Here is an 18,869-nt window from a genome sequence, read left to right on the forward strand (position 1 = left end):
ATCTGGACCTTTCATTTCCATGACCCTTAGTGAACTAATAATTAATCAGAACAACCCCACTTTATTAATGATGTATGACGTGCACCATTCACCATTCAAATCTGAGGTAACCCCTTGAACAGGCATTACCTAATGAGACCATCAAAGCTAAACACATGCACATGATGTCATTATTTGATTCCACCACCATGGGTGCATCTCATGTGTTTCCTTGATTCCTCTTTCTTAACCGCCTCTTTAAACTGTGTTGGAGGTGAGGACGCGAGGAATCAATTAAATACTATTGAGATTTTACCTCCATGATCTCAATTCAGAGTTTCCTGAAAGGAGTGGATGATGTGAGAGGGTCAGGGATAGCCTACTTCGCGGTAGTAACGGTAACTTGGCAACTGCAAAGTTAATGGGTGATATTTAAAGGGCTGGTCGTGGATCCCTCCCCCAGGTTTCATACAGGTTGTATTCACTCGCTCTCTGGTTCTGCAGCATATCAACGGGCAGGAGAGGTTTGCTTCTGACAGTGACTGACGGAAGTATGTAAGTCTAGTTTCGTTAGATTCTTTGCAAGATGAATTTGCATTGAGATACTTTTGATCTTGATATTCCATTTTTGCTACAGGAGTGCATTTATATTTCAATGTGTTATGTAGCTACTGGTTGACAGGAAAATTATAGTATTTATCTATTAATTTATTTATTGAAAGAAAATGCATTAATATTAAAAAAATGATGATAATACGGTTACTTTTACTTGCTTTTCATGGTAATGATCCAGCATGAATGTAATACATGGAATGGATAAATAGCTGCTCTGAATTAATTTCATGAACATTTGTATTTCCTTCTGTACCTGCATACTTATTCTCAACCCCACGGTACATCACAATGATATGAAATGAATTGTAGACCGGTGAGCGTGGTACCAACGATCCACATGAGTAAAGTACAACTGTTATTTGTGCCTTTCTCAGTTCCCATTTCAGTTTTTCACGGAGTGAGGTACAAGGTCACTATGGGTACCAGCTCCTCATCATACGCCCCCAAGACAGTCTACCTAGATGTGGATGGCAAAATGCAGAAGGTGAGTGAGACCAGCGATCTGTATATAATGACAAGATGCTCATGTTCCAAAGGCGGGGAGGCAGGCGACAAGCTTAGGTCCCAAATAAGCTCATAAAAACACATTGGGCTTATTTTTGACAGATTTTGGCAAGAGTGAAACCTCTTGCCTCTTCCTCTTTGGTGAGATTGAGTGACACAACTTATGATCCTGGTACACCAGCTGCCATTATCAGTTCATTACAGCTGATATAATGCAAATAATATCAACAACAATGAAATGCATGTTTTTAAGGAATTATATAACACTTTATAAGGAGGAGCTTTAAGTAGTGTAACTGAATCATAGGTATTGAAGGGATGGATGCTTGAGGTACATCAATTATATTCATTTGTAATTGTCATGAATGAGGATGGAAAGAAAGTTTAAGGAAAATGTGTTTTATGTTTGACATTGATTGCATTAGCGGATTTTTAGATGTAGTAAATGTGAAGTAGTTTGAAGGATAGAGCTTACAACTCAAACCACTTGAACTCTCTCTGCCTTGCATGTGACCACCTTGTGTTCATCTCCTGTGAAAGTATGGGGGCTTTGGTCAGGTCAAGAGATGCCAAGATAAGACACAGGTGATTCACAGGTGGTTGTGACACAAAGGCAGGTGTAACACCTGGAGTGAACATATCTTTAAATGTTCTTGCCTCTGTTTTTAGGTGATTTTCAGTCGATACTGCAGCCCCTGTGACATCCGAGAACTACTGTGTTCTTCCTCTAACATAGCCAGGTCAGTGGCACCTCACTGCCCCTTTTCACTCAAACACAAACACATCTTAATTTGAGCCAGTTTGCTTCAGCAGGAAAATAATCCTGCAGCAACAGAAAATATGGATTATAATTAATGGACATTTTGGTTGGGGTTGATACATTTTTTGTAAGGGGAAATCAAGTCTAAAATTTCGAAGTGGAAATTACAAACGTCAGAAGCCTTTTTAATCCTCAAATACTAGTTTTACATTTAGTCTATTGCAGGAAAATTCTCCTGCAACAGGGTGGTCAAATTAAGATCATACATCTGTACACCCTTATGTCCTGCACTTATCAACAATGTTAAATCAATATGCCAACTGTCTAACATTACTTAGTATGCTAAAACTCTTGAGTTTGCATTATGGATCTCCTCGCCTTTGAAGTTTGCATTGTCTGTCCTCAGCTTCAAAGTGTTTTTTTACTTACCATTTCCCTTTTCCCCACTTAACATGATGCAGCCTACAATACTTTGATGTATTTAATACTTTGTGTAATACTTTGATTTGTCCTCAGAAATACTGCTATAAGGCTGGTGGACTCGGAGGGAGCGCTGGTCTCCATCGATCCCACAATGCCTACCAACACCCCAAAGTAATGACACGTGTTTTTGGAAACACTATTTTTTACAGTCCGTTGTTTGACCTGGTATTTATTCAGACAATACATTGTGAATGGGTTATAAGCTTATATTAGTCATTGGTTTGGTGTAGACATGGTAGCAGAAAGTATATATTATTACCATATCATTTCCTACAATATATACACTACAGTGCAAAAGTTTGGGGTCACTTAGAAACGTCCTTTTTTTAAAAGAAAAGTTTGAGAAACAGACGCCTCACAAGTCCTCAACTGGCAGATTCATTAAATAGTACCTGCAAAACAGTGAAGAGGTGACTCTGGGATGCGGGCCTTCTAGACAGTGTTCCTGTGTTCTTTTGCCCATCTTAATCTTTTCTTTTTATTGGCCAGTCTGAGATATGGTGTCTTCCTTGCAACTCTGCCTAGAAGGCCAGCATACCGGAGTCGCCTCTTTAATGTTGATGTTGAGACTGGTGTTTTGCGGGTACTATTTAATGAAGCTGCCAATTGATGACTAGTGAAGCCTCTCAAACTAGACACTTTAATGTACTTGTCCTCTTGCTCAGTTGTGCACCGGGGCATCCCACTCCTCTTTCTATTCTGGTTAGAGCCAATTTGCTCTGTTCTGTGAAGGGAATAGTACACAGCGTTGTACGAGACCTTCAGTTTCTTGGCAATTTCTCACATGGAATAGTCTTAATTTCTCAGAACAAGAATAGACTGACGAGTTTCAGAAGAAAGTTCTTTGTTTCTGGCCATTTTGAGCCTGTAATCGAACCCACAAATGCTGATGCTCCAGATACTCAACTAGTCTAAAGAAGGCCAGTTTTATTGCTTCTTTAATCAGAACAACAGTTTTCAGCTGTGCTAACATAACTGCAAAAGGGTTTTCTAATGATAAATTAGCCTTTTAATATTATACATTTAGATTAGCTAACACAATGTGCCATTGGAACACAGGAGTGATGGTTGCTGATAATGGGCCTCTGTATGCCTAATGTAGATATTCCGTTAAAAGAAACAGGTGTTTCCAGCTACAATAGTCATTTGGAACATTAACAATGTCTACACTGTATTTCTGATCAGTTTGATGTTATTTTAATGGACAAAAACAATGATTTTCTTTCACAAACAAGGACATTTCTAAGTGACCCCAAACTTTTGAACGGTAGTGTATATATTTTCAAATGTAAACAACAACAAAAAATTTACTGGAACAATACTTTAAAGTAATATTGTGACACTGTGTAGGTAAATGTTTTTCCAGATGGTTTAAGCTAAATCACTTAAATTGAAGGGTGGGATACTAGCTGCAGTTACTGTGGTTACTGAAATCTGTTGTTGTTGTCTCATCGCAGCTCCCAGTACAAGGTAATGCCTCAGTCGACTGGTCAGGTGGGAGGTACGCTACAATACCAAGCATTTGCAAATACTATAATTTTCACAGTCACACATACAATAATGGTAAACAGATAATACAGAAACAAAGTCAGAACCACCGATACATATTTTTCCTCCTTTCAGACAAAGAAGACATGTTCCAGAATGTTTTGTCTCAGGTGGCAGAGCAATTTAGCAGGTGATATACAAGTATTACATTTTTTATATTTTAGTCATTTAGCAGAAACTCTTATCCAGAGTGTTTAGTATAGTTTATTTGATCAAGTTAGAAATGATATCTGAGAAAATATCTGTGGCCATCGCACCAATTTCTGGTTTTGTCTCTCTTTTCATTCATCTGTTCAGTCTAATGTGTTGATTTGATTGATTTGATTTGTAAGTAAAATGTTAAAGAATGCATACGTGTCCACTGTTGCCTAGGCTCACACAGATTTCTGTTCAATTCAAGGAGCTATGTTTTCCTCCATTTCTGTTTCAGGGCTTTCAGAATCAATGAGTTGAAGACAGAGGTGACCAATAGGCTTGCCATGTTGGAGAAGAGAGTGGAGTGTGAGTGATGGCGTTACTGTATTAACGTTGGCACCACTGGCTTTAGTTTGTGGGAATATTCACACCTACACTGTATATACTTTTATATGCAATATAAAAATGGAATATATACAAAATAACATTGGTTTTGTTGTGAAATATTTAATACTGTATACATTGACTCTCTGTTGCAGTAGAGGGGCTTAAAATGGTGGAGATTGAGAAGTGCAAGAACGACCTGAGGAAATTACGGGATGAGATGACCTCAAAGGGAGGAGGAAGGTCAGACAACTGCAAATAAACCACATTATCATATCAGATAGTAGTAATAATAATAATGAATTAAACAGAATCCAGATGTATATGTCTGCATTTACAACATTTAAGTTGAAAAGGTCAATGTTGGTGAGGTCAATGTTGAAAAGATTATATAGAAGACACTCAAATCCATGTTGATTCATTCAAAAGGCCTTTTAAGGGCCCAAAGTAACGTATTGTTCAGTACATTTCCCTTTAAGGGGCAATCTGCAATTGCTACATCCATTTTTGGATTGTTAAATTAATGATATCCTTTGATTCTTAAAGAATATAACTTATAAATGCCTCATGAGCTAAGTTCAACTGTCCTACCCCATCAGATCACCAAATATAAGCATGTTTTAATACCTTTTTTATAAACAATGTAATTGTAAACAAGCACTGTATACCCTCAAAACATGGTTCAAACCATAATTGTTTCCTCGTGGATAGTCAGATTTGTCTATGAACTTGAGTGGTTACCATTCTCCAGCTCAATCCTCAGCTCTTTCCAAAACAGAGGCAGGGGAGCTGCTTTTCTTATTCTTTAAACTGCAGATTGTCTAATACTGCATGCGTGGTCTATTATGATTCAAATAAGCCATATGTTGCCCTTAAATCAGTGTTGATTGAAGGCCCATTACATGAAAGACCCTTGAATATGTTCTTATATATTCTTAACTTGTAAGCTACCACCCTTCTGTTTTCCCCAATATTGCTTCTTATTATTAGAGTGACTTGTGGTTGCAAATATAGCTTCACAGAGGACGGCAAGAAACTCTCCCCAAGACGAGACGTTCCAAATTACCCAAAGGTAAACAGTTAAAGCATAATAACCTGTCCACCTTTTGTTAATGGTGAATAAATGACTTAGATTACACTTTGCACTATGTCTACAGTATACTCTATCCCAGGAGACCATAGAAGCTCTGAAGAAACCTACATTTGATGTTTGGCATTGGGAGCACAATGAGGTTGGGGATATTTCATGTAGCCTAATTTGGGCAAATATGCATTGCATGTATGTATAAATATATTTTTATCTGACAAATGATTATTCTTGCTTTGGTACTTTTTCCAAGGCAATCTATAAAGATAGCTAGTCAGCGTCTTAGTCCCAATTGCTATGTGTAGCATTAAACATATTCTGATAGTACTCATTACTGTATTGTGTTTCCAATGTGGAGATGTTAAGCTGTCTGGAGTACATGTATCATGATCTGGGCCTGGTGAAGGAATTTAATATGAACCCCATCACACTGAAACGATGGCTGGTGAGTTTGATCCACACTTGTGAAACCCCTATCTTTACCCAAGTAGTCATGAGCCTCGATTTCCATTCTTTATCTCATGAAAGTAAAAATATGCACTTATGAGCTGATTCAAAATATGCACACTATTAAAAAAAGGCTTGATTTCTTGTTTGTAAGATGTTTGTTGCTTTGTGTTTCAGCTGGGAATCCAGGAGAATTACCGCAACAACCCGTTCCATAACTTCCGCCACTGCTTCTGTGTCAGTCAGATGATGTATGGAATGATTCACCTGTGCAACTTACAAGTGAGAACACACCTCATAGTGTGTGTGTGTGTGTGTGTGTGTGTGTGTGTGTGTGTGTGGGTGGGTGTGTGTGTGTGTGTCACTCTGACTCAAGCTTTGTTTCTCAGGAGAGGCTCACCATGACTGACATGTGCATCCTCATGACAGCTGCCGTGTGTCACGACCTAGATCACCCAGGCTACAACAACACGTAGGTCATATTACATATACCTTTATATATATATATACAGTTGAAGGTTTACATACACTTAGGTTGGAGTCATTAAAACTTGTTTTTAAACCACTCCACAAATTTCTAACAAACTATAGTTTTGGCATGTCCGTTAGGACATCTACTTTGTGAATGAAACAAGTATTTTTTCCAGCAATTGTTTACAGACAGATTATTTCACTTATAATTCACTGTATCACAATTCCAGTGAGTCAGAAGTTTACATACACTAAGTTGACTGTGCCTTTAAACAGCTTGGAAATTCCAGAAAAGTATGTCATTGCTTTAGAAGCTTCTGATATGCTAATTGACATAATTTGAGTCAATTGGAAGTATATCTGTGGATGTATTTCAAAGCCTACCTTCCAACTCAGTGCCTCTTTGCTTGACATCATGGGAAAATCAGCCAAGACCTCAGGAAAAAAAATTGTTGACCTCCACAAGTCTGGTTCATCCTTGGGAGCAATTTCCAAATTCCTGAGGTACCACGTTCATCTGTACAAACAATAGTACACAAGTAGAAACACCATGGTACCGTGCAGCCGTCATAGCACTCAGGAAGGAGATGCGTTCTGTCTCCTGGAGATGAACGTAATATGGTTATGAAAAGCGCAAATCAATCCCAGAACAACAGCGAAGGATGTTGTGAAGATGCTGGAGGAAACAGATACAAAAGTATCTATATCAACAGTAAAACGAGTCCTATATCGACATAACCTGAAAGTCCTCTCAACAAGAGGACAAGCCACTGCTCCAAAACCGCCATAAAAAGCCAGACTACGGTTTGCAACTGCACATGGGGACAAATATCGTACTTTTTGGAGAAATGTCCTCTGGTCTGATGAAACAAAAATAGAACTGTTTGGCCATAATGACCATCGTTATGTTTGGAGGAAAAAGGGGGAGGCTTGCAAGCCGAAGAACACCATCCCAACTGTGAAGCACGGGGGTGGCAGCATCATGTTGTGGGGGTGCTTTGCTGCAGGAGAGACTGGTGCACTTCACAAAACAGATGGCATCATGAGGGAGGACAATTATCAGTCAGGAAGTTAAAGCTTGGTCGCAAATGGGTCTTCCAAATGGACAATAACCCCAAGCATACTTCCAAAGTTATGGCTAAAGGACAACAAAGTCAAGGTATTGGAGAGGCCATCACAAGCCCTGACCTCAAACCTATAGAACATTTGTGGGCAGAACTGAAAAAGCGTGTGAGAGCAATGAGGCCTACAAACCTGACTCAGTTACACCAGCTCTGTCAGGAGGAATTTATTGTGGGAAGCTTGTGGAAGGCTTCCCAAAATGTTTTACCCAAGTTAAACAATTTAAAGACACTCAATTAGTATTTGGTAGCATTGCATGTAAACTTCTGACCCACTAGGAATGTGATGAAATAAATAAAGCTGAAATAAATCATTCTCTCTACTATTATTCTGACATTTCACATTCTTCAAATAAAGTGGTGATCGTAATTGATCTAAGACAGGAAATGTTTACTAGGATTACATGTCAGGAGTTGTGAAAAACTGAGTTTAAATGTATTTGGCTAAGGTGTATGTTAACTTCCGTCTTCAACTGTGTGTGTGTGTATATATACAAAGCATGTAGACGTCTGTCATTTTTATCATAGGTACACTTCAACTGTGAGAGACGGAATCTAAAACAAAAATCCAAATCACATTGCATGATTTTTAAGTAAGTAATTTGCATTTTATTGCATGACATAAGTATTTGATCACCTACCAACCAGTAAGAATTCCGGCTCTCACAGACCTGTTAGTTTTTCTTTAAGAAGCCCACCTGTTCTCCACTCATTACTTGTATTAACTGCACCCGTTTGAACTCGTTACCTGTGTAAAAGACACCTGTCCACACACTCAATCAATAAGACTCCAACCTCTGCACAATGGCCAAGACCAGAGAGCTATGTAAGGACATCAGGGATAAAATTGTAGACCTGCACAAGGCTGGGATGGGCTACAGGACAATAGGCAAGCAGCTTGGTGAGAAGGCAACAACTGTTGGCGCAATTATTAGAAAATGGAAGAAGTTCAAGATGACGGTCAATCACCCTCGGTCTGGGGCTCCATGCAAGATCTCACCTCGTGGGGCATCAATGATCATGAGGAAGGTGAGGGATCAGCCCAGAACTACACGGCAGGACCTGGTCAATTACCTGAAGAGAGCTGGGACCACAGTCTCAAAGAAAACCATTAGTAACATACTACGCCATCATGGATTAAAATCCTGCAGCGCACGCAAGGTCCCACTGCTCAAGCCAGCGCTTGTTCAGGCCCGTCTGAAGTTTGCCAATGACCATCTGGATGATCCAGAGGAGGAATGGTAGAAGGTAATGTGGTCTGATGAGACACAAATAGAGCTTTTTGATCTAAACTCCACTCGCTGTGTTTAGAGGAAGAAGAAGGATGAGTACAACCCCAAGAACACCCTCCCAACCGTGAAGCATGGAGGTGGAAACATCATTCTTTGGGGATGCTTTTCTGCAAAGGGGACAGGACGACTGCACCATATTGTAGGGGAGGATGGATGGGGCCTTGTATCGCGTGATCTTGGCCAACAACCTCCTTCCCTCAGTAAGAGCATTGAAGATAGGTTGTGGCTGGGTCTTCCAGCATGACAACGACCCGAAACACACAGACAGGGCAACTAAGGAGTGGCTCCGTAAGAAGCATCTCAAGGTCCTGGAGTGGCCTAGCCAGTCTCCAGACCTGAACCCAATAGAAAATCTTTGGAGGGAGCTGAAAGTCCGTATTGCCCAGCGACAGCCCCGAAACCTGAAGGATCTGGAGAAGGTCTGTATGGAGGAGTGGGCCAAAATCCCTGCTGCAGTGTGTGCAAACCTGGTCAAGAACTACAGGAAACGTATGTTCTCTGTAATTGCAAACAAAGGTTTCTGTATCAAATATTAAGTTCTGCTTTTCTGATGTATCAAATACTTATGTCATGCAATAAAATGCAAATTAATTACTTAGAAAATCACATTATGATTTTTTAATTTTTGTTTTAGATTCCGTCTCTCACAGTTGAAGTGTACATATGATAAAAATTACAGACCTCTACATGCTTTGTAAGTAGGAAAATCGGCAGTGTGTCAAATACTTGTTCTCCCCACTGTTTATGTCTATATATAGTACCAGTCAAAAGTTTGGACACACCTACTCATTCATGGGTTTTTCTTTATTTTTACTATTTTCTACATTGTGTCATAATAGTGAAGAAATAACACGTATGGAATCATGTAGAAACCCCCAAAAAATTATGCAAATCAAAGTATATTTGAGATTCTTCAAAGTAGCCACCCTTTGCCTTGATGCCAGCTTTGAACACTCTTGGCATTCTCTCAACCAGCTTCATGAGGTTGTCACCTGGAATGCATTTCAATTAACAGTTATGCTTTGTTAAAAGTTAATTTGTAGAATTTCTTTCCATCTTTATGAGTTTGAGCCAATCAGTTGTGTTGTGAGAAGGTAGGTGTGGTATACAGAAGATGGCCCTATTTGGTCAATGACCAAGTCCATATTATGGCAAGAACAGCTCAGATAAGCAAAGAGAAATGTCAGTCCATCATTGATTGAAGACATAAAGGTCAGTCAATATGTAAAATGTGCAGTCGCAAAAACCATCAAGTGCTATGATGAAACTGGCTCTCATGAGGGCCGCCAAAGGAAACGAAGACCCAGAGTTACCTCTGCTGCAGAGGATAAGTTCTTGGATAAGTTCTTCATTTTTGCAAATGTATAAAAAATCTGTACAGAAATATCTAATTTACATAAGTATTCACAACCCTGAGTCAATACATGTTAGAATCACCTTTGGCAGCAATTACAGCTGCAAATCTGTCTCTAAGAGCTTTGCACATGTACAGTGCCTTGCGAAAGTATTCGGCCCCCTTGAACTTTGCAACCTTTTGCCACATTTCAGGCTTCAAACATAAAGATATAAAACTGTATTTTTTTGTGAAGAATCAACAACAAGTGGGACACAATCATGAAGTGGAACGACATTTATTGGATATTAACTTTTTAAAACTTTTTTAACAAATCAAAAACTGAAAAATTGGGCGTGCAAAATTATTCAGCCCCCTTAAGTTAAGACTTTGTAGCGCCACCTTTTCCTGCGATTACAGCTGTAAGTCGCTTGGGGTATGTCTCTATCAGTTTTGCACATCGAGAGACTGAAATTTTTTCCCATTCCTCCTTGCAAAACAGCTCGAGCTCAGTGAGGTTGGATGGAGAGCATTTGTGAACAGCAGTTTTCAGTTCTTTCCACAGATTCTCGATTGGATTCAGGTCTGGACTTTGACTTGGCCATTCTAACACCTGGATATGTTTATATTTGAACCATTCCATTGTAGATTTTGCTTTATGTTTTGGATCATTGTCTTGTTGGAAGACAAATCTCCGTCCCAGTCTCAGGTCTTTTGCAGACTCCATCAGGTTTTCTTCCAGAATGGTCCCGTATTTGGCTCCATCCATCTTCCCATCAATTTTAACCATCTTCCCTGTCCCTGCTGAAGAAAAGCAGGCCCAAACCATGATGCTGCCACCACCATGTTTGACAGTGGTGTGTTCAGGGTGATGGGCTATGGGCTATGTTGCTTTTACGCCAAACATAACGTTTTGCATTGTTGCCAAAAAGTTACATTTTGGTTTCATCTGACCAGAGCACCTTCTTCCACATGTTTGGTGTGTCTGCCAGGTGGCTTGTGGCAAACTTTAAACGACACTTTTTATGGATATCTTTAAGAAATGGCTTTCTTCTTGCCACTCTTCCATAAAGGCCAGATTTGTGCAATATACGACTGATTGTTGTCCTATGGATAGAGTCTCCCACCTCAGCTGTAGATCTCTGCAGTTCATCCAGAGTGATCATGGGCCTCTTGGCTGCATCTCTGATCAGTCTTCTCCTTGTATGAGCTGAAAGTTTAGAGGGACGGCCAGGTCTTGGTAGATTTGCAGTGGTCTGATACTCCTTCCATTTCAATATTATCGCTTGCACAGTGCTCCTTGGGATGTTTAAAGCTTGGGAAATCTTTTTGTATCCAAATCCGGGTTTAAACTTCTTCACAACAGTATCTCAGACCTGCCTGGTGTGTTCCTTGTTCTTCATGATGCTCTCTGCGCTTTTAACGGACCTCTGAGACTATCACAGTGCAGGTGCATTTATACGGAGACTTGATTACACACAGGTGGATTGTATTTATCATCATTAGTCATTTCGGTCAACATTGGATCATTCAGAGATCCTCACTGAACTTCTGGAGAGAGTTTTCTGCACTGAAAGTAAAGGGGCTGAATAATTTTGTACGCCCAATTTTTCAGTTTTTGATTTGTTAAAAAAGTTTGAAATATCCAATAAATGTTGTTCCACTTCATGATTGTGTCCCACTTGTTGTTGATTCTTCACAAAAAAATACAGTTTTATATCTTTATGTTTGAAGCCTGAAATGTGGCAAAAGGTCGCAAAGTTCAAGGGGGGCGAATACTTTCGCAAGGCACTGTATATTGTACAATATTTGCACATCTATTATTTAAAAAATTCTTCAATTATGTTGAGGCTCAGATCTGGGGAAGGGAGCCAGAACATGTCTGCAACATTAAGGTCCTCAACAATGTAGTGTCCTCCATCATTATTAAATGGAAGAAGTTTGGAACCACCAAGACTCTTCCCGAAAGCTGTCAGCCCAGCCAAACTGAGAAATCAGGGGAGAAGGGCCTTCAGGGAGGTGACCAAGAACTGGATGGTCACTCTGACAGAGCTCTGGAGTTCATCTGTGGAGATGGAATAACCTTCCAGGGGGACAACAATCTCTGCAGCACTCCACCAAGGAAGCCACTCCTCAGAAAAATGCACATGACAGCCCACTTAAAGTTTGTTTAAAGGCACCTGACTGAGAAATAAGATTCTCGGGTCTGATGAATTCTTTGGCCTGAATGCCAAGCGCCATGCTGTGGGGATGTTTTTCAGCGGCAGGGACTGGGAGACTAGTCAGGATAGAGGCAAAGATGAACGGAGCAAAGTACAGAAAATCCTGGATGAAAACTTACTTATAATAAGAACAGCAATGATAATAATTAAACTTACTAAATAAGAAAGGGGAGGAGGGAGACCTCAAACTGGAGCAAAGGTTCACCTTCCAACAGGACAACGATCCTCAGCACACTGCCAAGACAATGCAGGAGTGGCTTCGGGACAAGTCTCTGAATGTCCTTGAGTGGCCCAGCTCGAGTCCGGACTTGGAAACCGATTTAACATATCTGGAGAGACCTGAATATACTTGTGTGCTAATGCTATGTCCTGTGGCAGGTACCAGATAAACGCTCACACAGAGCTGGCGGTGCGCTACAACGACATCTCGCCCCTGGAGAACCATCACTGTGCTGTGGCCTTCCAGATCATCTCCATGCCAGAGTGTAACATCTTTGCCAACATAGAAACGGAGGCCTTCAAACACCTCAGACAGGTGAGGCACAAGGTTTCTCACAGCAAGGACCTCACTGCAATTTGAATAACAAAGCATTTGTGAAGTAGCATGTATTATAGTTCAGAAGCTAAAAATGCGCTTTAGCTAAGTTAGGATAACTATACACTGAGTGTACAAAACATTAGGAACACCTTCCTATTATTGAGTTGTACCCCATTCTGTCCTCACAACAGCCTCAATTCATCAGGCATGGACTGTTCAAGTTGTCGAAAGCATTCCACAGGGATGCTGGCCCATGTTGACTCCAATGCTTTTCACAGTTGTGTCATGTTGGCTGGATGTCTTTTGGGTGGTGGATCATTCTTGATACACACGGGAAACTGTTGAGCATGAAAACCCCAGCCGCGTTGCACTTCTTGACACATTCAAACCGGTGCGCCTGGCATCTACTACCATACCCCGTTCAAAGGCACTTAAATATTTTTGTCATTCACCCTATGAATGGCGTACACACACAAAAAGCCTTCTTTAACTTCCCTTCCTCTATACTGATTTGAAGTGGATTTAACAAGTGACTTTAAGGGATCATAGCTCATCTGGATTCACCTGGTCAGTTTAGGTCATGGAAATAGCAGGTGTTCCTAATGTTTTGTACACTGTGTGTAGCCTACCATGAATAGAAACCAACATTATTGTAAAATAAATGGTATTACACATCACCACCTTAACATAGGGATAGTTTCGCACAAAGGATGGCTTTTGTTTGTGATTTTGGCCAGGATTGGTTTCTTGTATAGTATAATGATATTATTTGCAACCTTGGCAGGCTATCATCACTCTCATCTTAGCCACAGATATGGCCAGACACGGTGAGATACTGGACTCCTTCAAGCAGAACGTGGATAACTTTGACTTCACCAACCACAAGCATGTGACATGTGTATGTATGCAATTATGTATATCCTCATGTCAAGGTTAATATACAGCATGTGTCAAATGTATTGCAGAGACTTTGGGGGATGCCCAAACCCGGTTCTAGCAATGGACAACCCAGCACCTTAACCTTAATGCCAAGACGTCTGAACCTCTTTACATGGTTGTTAGGTGTTACATCCGTTATGATTGAGGATTGTTGTTGCATCTCTGTGCAGCTAAAGCTGGTGTTGATCAAGTGCTGTGACATCTCCAATGAGGTGAGACCCACGGAGGTGGCCGAGCCCTGGCTAGACTGCCTGCTGGAGGAATACTTTATGCAGGTGAGTTACTGCTTTTTTGAAAATGATTGTCAATTAACTCACCATTATTTTAAACAATAACCGTAATTGTGAAGAAAAAGTATAGTCTTGACTAATCTCGGTCACAGAACAAAAATCGTGCAAATTAAGTTCTGGGGGGAGACGAGAGTAGCAAAGTCTCCACCCCTCCAAATGAAAACTCTCAGACAGTTTCGGGCATGTCTATGGGACAAATGTCCCTTCCCCTTCCAAAATGTGAGAGCCTGTGAAATTCAGATTTGTCCAAACGATTAATGACAAAACAGTTGTGTACTGGAACAAAGTTCTCATTAGTTGTTGAATCCCACAGTCTGTCGACAGATGTTACTACCATTTATGGTACGTGTATTTGTCAACGATAGATGTCCACGAGTCTTGACCAACCTTTAATGTTGCAAGGAAGTATTTTCACCTTAAAGATATTTACATTTCTTCTCTTGAAATCACACAAATCCTTGGTTTAAGGCAAACTATATATGCATTTGCCAATGGGTGTGGGGAGGTGTGCCTCTTTCTTTCCAATGAGGAAAGAAGCAAATGTTCTGTATAGGCTTTCATTATCTGTTTTTGTGTTCAGAGTGACAGAGAGAAATCTGAGGGTCTCCCAGTAGCTCCGTTCATGGATCGGGACAAAGTGACCAAACCCACCGCTCAGATTGGCTTCATCAAATTCGTCCTCATTCCCATGTTTGAGACTGTTATGAAGGTGTGTTTCTGTTTCCGAGTGAGCCTGTGACTGAGATCCCGAGTGAGATTCAACCATCCAAAATGTTTGCCAACAAAAATGTATGCTATAACACTGTGGGGTGGTTTCCTGGACAGGGGTTCAAACTTTAGAACCCAGTTCCTACATTTTAATATAAAAATAGATTTTATCAAACAAAACTATGCTACATTTTATCTCTGGGACCCTCAGGGTGACAAATCAGAGCAAGATAACTGAATGTACGTACATTATTTACCTTCAGAGGTGAATGTATCAAACCAAACTCTCCTCAAACAATAGCATGGTATTTTTTCATTGTAATAGCAACTGTAAATTGGACAGTGCAGTTAGATAAAGAAGAATTTAAGCTTTCTGCCCATGTTAGACATGTTTATGTCCTGGGAAATGTTCTTGTTACTTACAACAACATGCTAATCACATTAGCGCACATTAGCTCAACCTTCCCGGTAGAGGTTAATCTATGGATTTAAATCAGTGGTGGCAGGTGACTTAAAAAAAATGTTTGAAACTATTTTGGGACAAAAAGCTAATGGGATGACACACTTTAATGTTCTGAGCCACTCTTAAATGACTACATCTAAATGTGTGTCCTAGCTTTTTCCCCAGATTGAGGAGATTATGGTGCAGCCTTTGCGGGATTCTCGAGACCACTATGAAGAACTTAAACAGATTGACGATGCCATGACTGAGGTAAAACCCTTCTCCTCACACCTCGTTGACCTCAAGAATCGAGGTCAATCTCATTTACATTGTATGTTAAAAATAAATGAAACAAACATGGAATACATTATGGCTGACTCATTATACAGACTCTTGAGAAAAAAAAACAATAGAGAACATGGGCATTTGTAGTTAAAATTGTGTTTCATTATTTTCCTGAATTGACTGAAGTTAAGCTGAATGTGTCATGCCCATTGAAAATGTGGGTCCTTTTATAAATTTGTTTGCTGAAAATACAAAAGAAATGTTTCTTCAATGCATAATTAACTCAAAGATATTGAATTTGGCCATCAGTTCCCCCTTGAAAAAGTTAAGTGCATGACACCTCTGCCTCATCATTGCTTTCCTTTTACTGTGTGTAGATGCGGTATGTCCTGTTATAAGGCACTACTACAGCAGCGTAGTGATGATAAGAACTGGCTCAGGGGTGAAGTTTCCCCTATGTGCAGATCGAGACTCAGCTTCCTCAATCCTAACCTTAGCACTAGTGGGGAAACGTTTAAACTGACCCAAGATCAGCGGCTAGGGGTAACTTCACCCAATAACTGTGGCCTTAGTCCTTAGACTATCTACCAGCTTTATTACTCTATAAAATCCCTCCACCGCCATCTTGTGTTAACATAAAGGTGTCTTTTGTTCTACAAGGCACAGAAGAAAAAAACTGAGAGCAAGTCATTAGGAGGAAAGAAGAAATAAACTTTTCCTGCAAACTCATTGGTGCCTTGTAAGTTTAAACGTTAGATAGATGTGACGTGCCCTCCTCTTTCACTCTCTGACCAAACTTTATCCCACTAATGATGTAGTTTACGTTTATCCCAACATGAACAGGATATTTAGAGGGGGACCTGATCCTAAATGAACACTTCTACTCTGAGACATGCAGCCCATACAGCATTGGTAGGCCCTAGACTGGTTTCAATAGTAAGTGTCATGTGCCATCTAGTGGTCATACCAGTGTTACCATAAGGTTTATTAGGCTTCAGATTAAGTAAATGTATGAACTTCAAAGGCTTGTGAAAGTGCACAGGGTTTTTGATGCTGCTTTACAATAAATATTGAGGGTCTTATTCTACTAATATGATGATTGATGCTTGACATCCATTTGACAAATAAACATTCTCGCTCTTATCCATAATAATCTTGCCAGGTAAATGCAGGTGCCTAGAGTAGGCACATTTGCTATTTAACTGAACTTTTTTTTTGGACAAAACTATCAGTAGAGTTTCAAAATGCAATGGAAACACATTGAACTTCAGATTTTTATTCGGTACATGAAAATGGCTTTTTGTGTCACCACGGAAAGCCAAAAACTCCGCTCATGCAAACCTGGTGATTAGATGGTCCTGTGTAAATTATATTTTCAACCAGAAACTATCAGGAAATAACACTGATGTATGTTTTTCCAATGATTAAACCAATGTTTGTTTAATCAGCTCTTGTACAATATCATACACAACAAATGTAATTTTGACTGCACTGGGTCTTTAAATCAACTCATGTTACATAGCAGTATTGCTGATTTATCATATGATTGTTAATTGTTATGACATTCTATAAAAGGTAAAGCTTTTATACTAACTATTTTAGAAGGCATATTGACATGGCTGTTCTATTGTAGAGGAGTGTGTGTGTGTGTGTGTGTGTGTGTGTAATAGGTCTACCTCACCCCACCCCTCTCTTTTGACACCTAGTTCTGTGTGACCTTTGGTACTCCAGCAGATGCATATTATGCAATCTTTTCCTCTTATCCTGTTCTCCTCATTTGACCCTTGACCTGAAGTAGAAATAATCCAGGATCACAACTCTGGGGGCTGAGATCTGTTGTGTCCTAATCATGTACTTTCCTCCCCCTTGAATTGCATGTGTTGATATATCAGCGGTGGCTGGTGTCACTTTAAATCGAAGGATATGTTCATTTTAATGGCTAACATTCCATTCAAGCCATTGTTATGAGCCGTCTTCCCTTTACCAACCTCCACTGTTAAATGTATTATCTGTATATTAATCGGCCTTTGAATAAGATCCCATTGATGGATGGCTATGTCGATAACGCCTCACTTTACAATGTAGATCTTCTGTTGTTCATAATGATAGTCTTATCACACAATAACCCTCGTTCCCAATTAACTGGTTATGTCCACCTCTGTTTTCTGGCTTTAGAGACCTCGGATGGTGTTTCCATTCCGAGGGGGAAGCAAGGCGTCTGCCTGAGCCTGAGCAACCGTCTTGGCTTGGTTTTGGCCATAGAAAGGGAGACTCCACCCCTAATACCACAACTTCCTGTAGTTATATAGTTATGTAGCCAGCCCAGGCAAGTAGGGTGGAGAAAAATACAAATTAACCAATCAGCACCTTCCCTCTCTCCTTAGCCCCTCCCAACATAAAGTGAGAAGAGGAGAGAAGACGGCAGTGATATTGTTTGACCTTAGGGGTGGCAACACTGGGGCTGGTGTTGTTTCTTCTTGTTACTTTTGCACAAGGTTTTCTTTTGGTAGAGAAGGATGAAACATTTAGGGACAAATATGAAGAGATTGTGTCTTCTAAATTAGTATGCCGAGGTAGGTTAAATAATAGTATTTATAATATGGATAGTATTTACAAAGGGCATTTCATTGTATGGGGCTAACGTGTACTGTACCTCAGCCACCTTATGGGAATTTTAAAGACAAAGTTGGAGATTAGGGACATATAGCAGGTCGGAAGTATTTTAACTTAGCCAATTTTGTAGAAACCACTACATGATTTACAGTGAAGGGACAAATACATTTCTACCAGTGTATATTCTGACACGTGCGTGTATGACTTTGCATATCAAATAAAATTGCAATACTTATTGGCCGATCATCTCGAAGATGTCTTTATTTTAAACTTGCGTCTCCTGAGAAACTGGAGAGGTCAGTGTGTGACAACTATTACACTACATTTTATTTCTCCACCTGCTGGTTATTTGGGACTCCTTTTCCGTTCTGAGGCCTAACTAAGACCTTTTTTCACACTAGTTTTCCTCTTTAACAGTAGTTGTCCATCATTATCAACCTGGTCTCTCATACATACTATACACACAAACACCCAGAAGCAATAGCCAGCTGCAAAACATTCACAATGCGGAGTGATATAACATCACAACTTTCTATATCAGGGATCAGCAACTAGATTAAGCCATGGGATGGTTTTTTCCTTGAGAGATGTTCAGGGGGCCAGAACATAAATACAAATAATTATGCAGACTGAAAATGTACCTCAAATGCCCAAAAAAGATAACATTTGACTA

General features: G+C 40.0%; 1 protein-coding gene across 6 annotated transcripts; it reads left to right on the plus strand.

Moving 5' to 3' along the window:
• The first annotated feature begins 178 nt into the window (after positions 1 to 178).
• Positions 179 to 18,436, plus strand: pde9ab (phosphodiesterase 9ab). Of its 6 annotated transcripts, none has more exons than XM_064982089.1 (20): positions 179 to 534; positions 969 to 1,078; positions 1,768 to 1,838; positions 2,375 to 2,452; positions 3,799 to 3,842; positions 3,965 to 4,019; positions 4,320 to 4,390; positions 4,564 to 4,651; positions 5,399 to 5,480; positions 5,566 to 5,640; positions 5,854 to 5,940; positions 6,120 to 6,224; positions 6,332 to 6,414; positions 12,760 to 12,916; positions 13,704 to 13,817; positions 14,029 to 14,133; positions 14,729 to 14,857; positions 15,473 to 15,568; positions 16,244 to 16,322; positions 17,759 to 18,436. In XM_064982089.1, exons 2-19 carry the CDS (start codon positions 1,010 to 1,012, stop codon positions 16,292 to 16,294), a joined length of 1,560 nt encoding a protein of 519 aa, XP_064838161.1. In that variant the 5' UTR covers positions 179 to 534; positions 969 to 1,009; the 3' UTR covers positions 16,295 to 16,322; positions 17,759 to 18,436. The 6 variants fall into 6 exon arrangements, with proteins under 6 accessions (XP_064838161.1, XP_064838165.1, XP_064838160.1 ...); XM_064982093.1 differs by having other exon boundaries at positions 17,948 to 18,436; XM_064982088.1 differs by having other exon boundaries at positions 16,244 to 18,436.
• Positions 18,437 to 18,869: the final 433 nt, after the last annotated feature.

This window comes from Oncorhynchus masou, chromosome 12 (genome assembly GCF_036934945.1).
Source record: "Oncorhynchus masou masou isolate Uvic2021 chromosome 12, UVic_Omas_1.1, whole genome shotgun sequence".
NCBI lineage: Eukaryota > Metazoa > Chordata > Actinopteri > Salmoniformes > Salmonidae > Oncorhynchus > Oncorhynchus masou.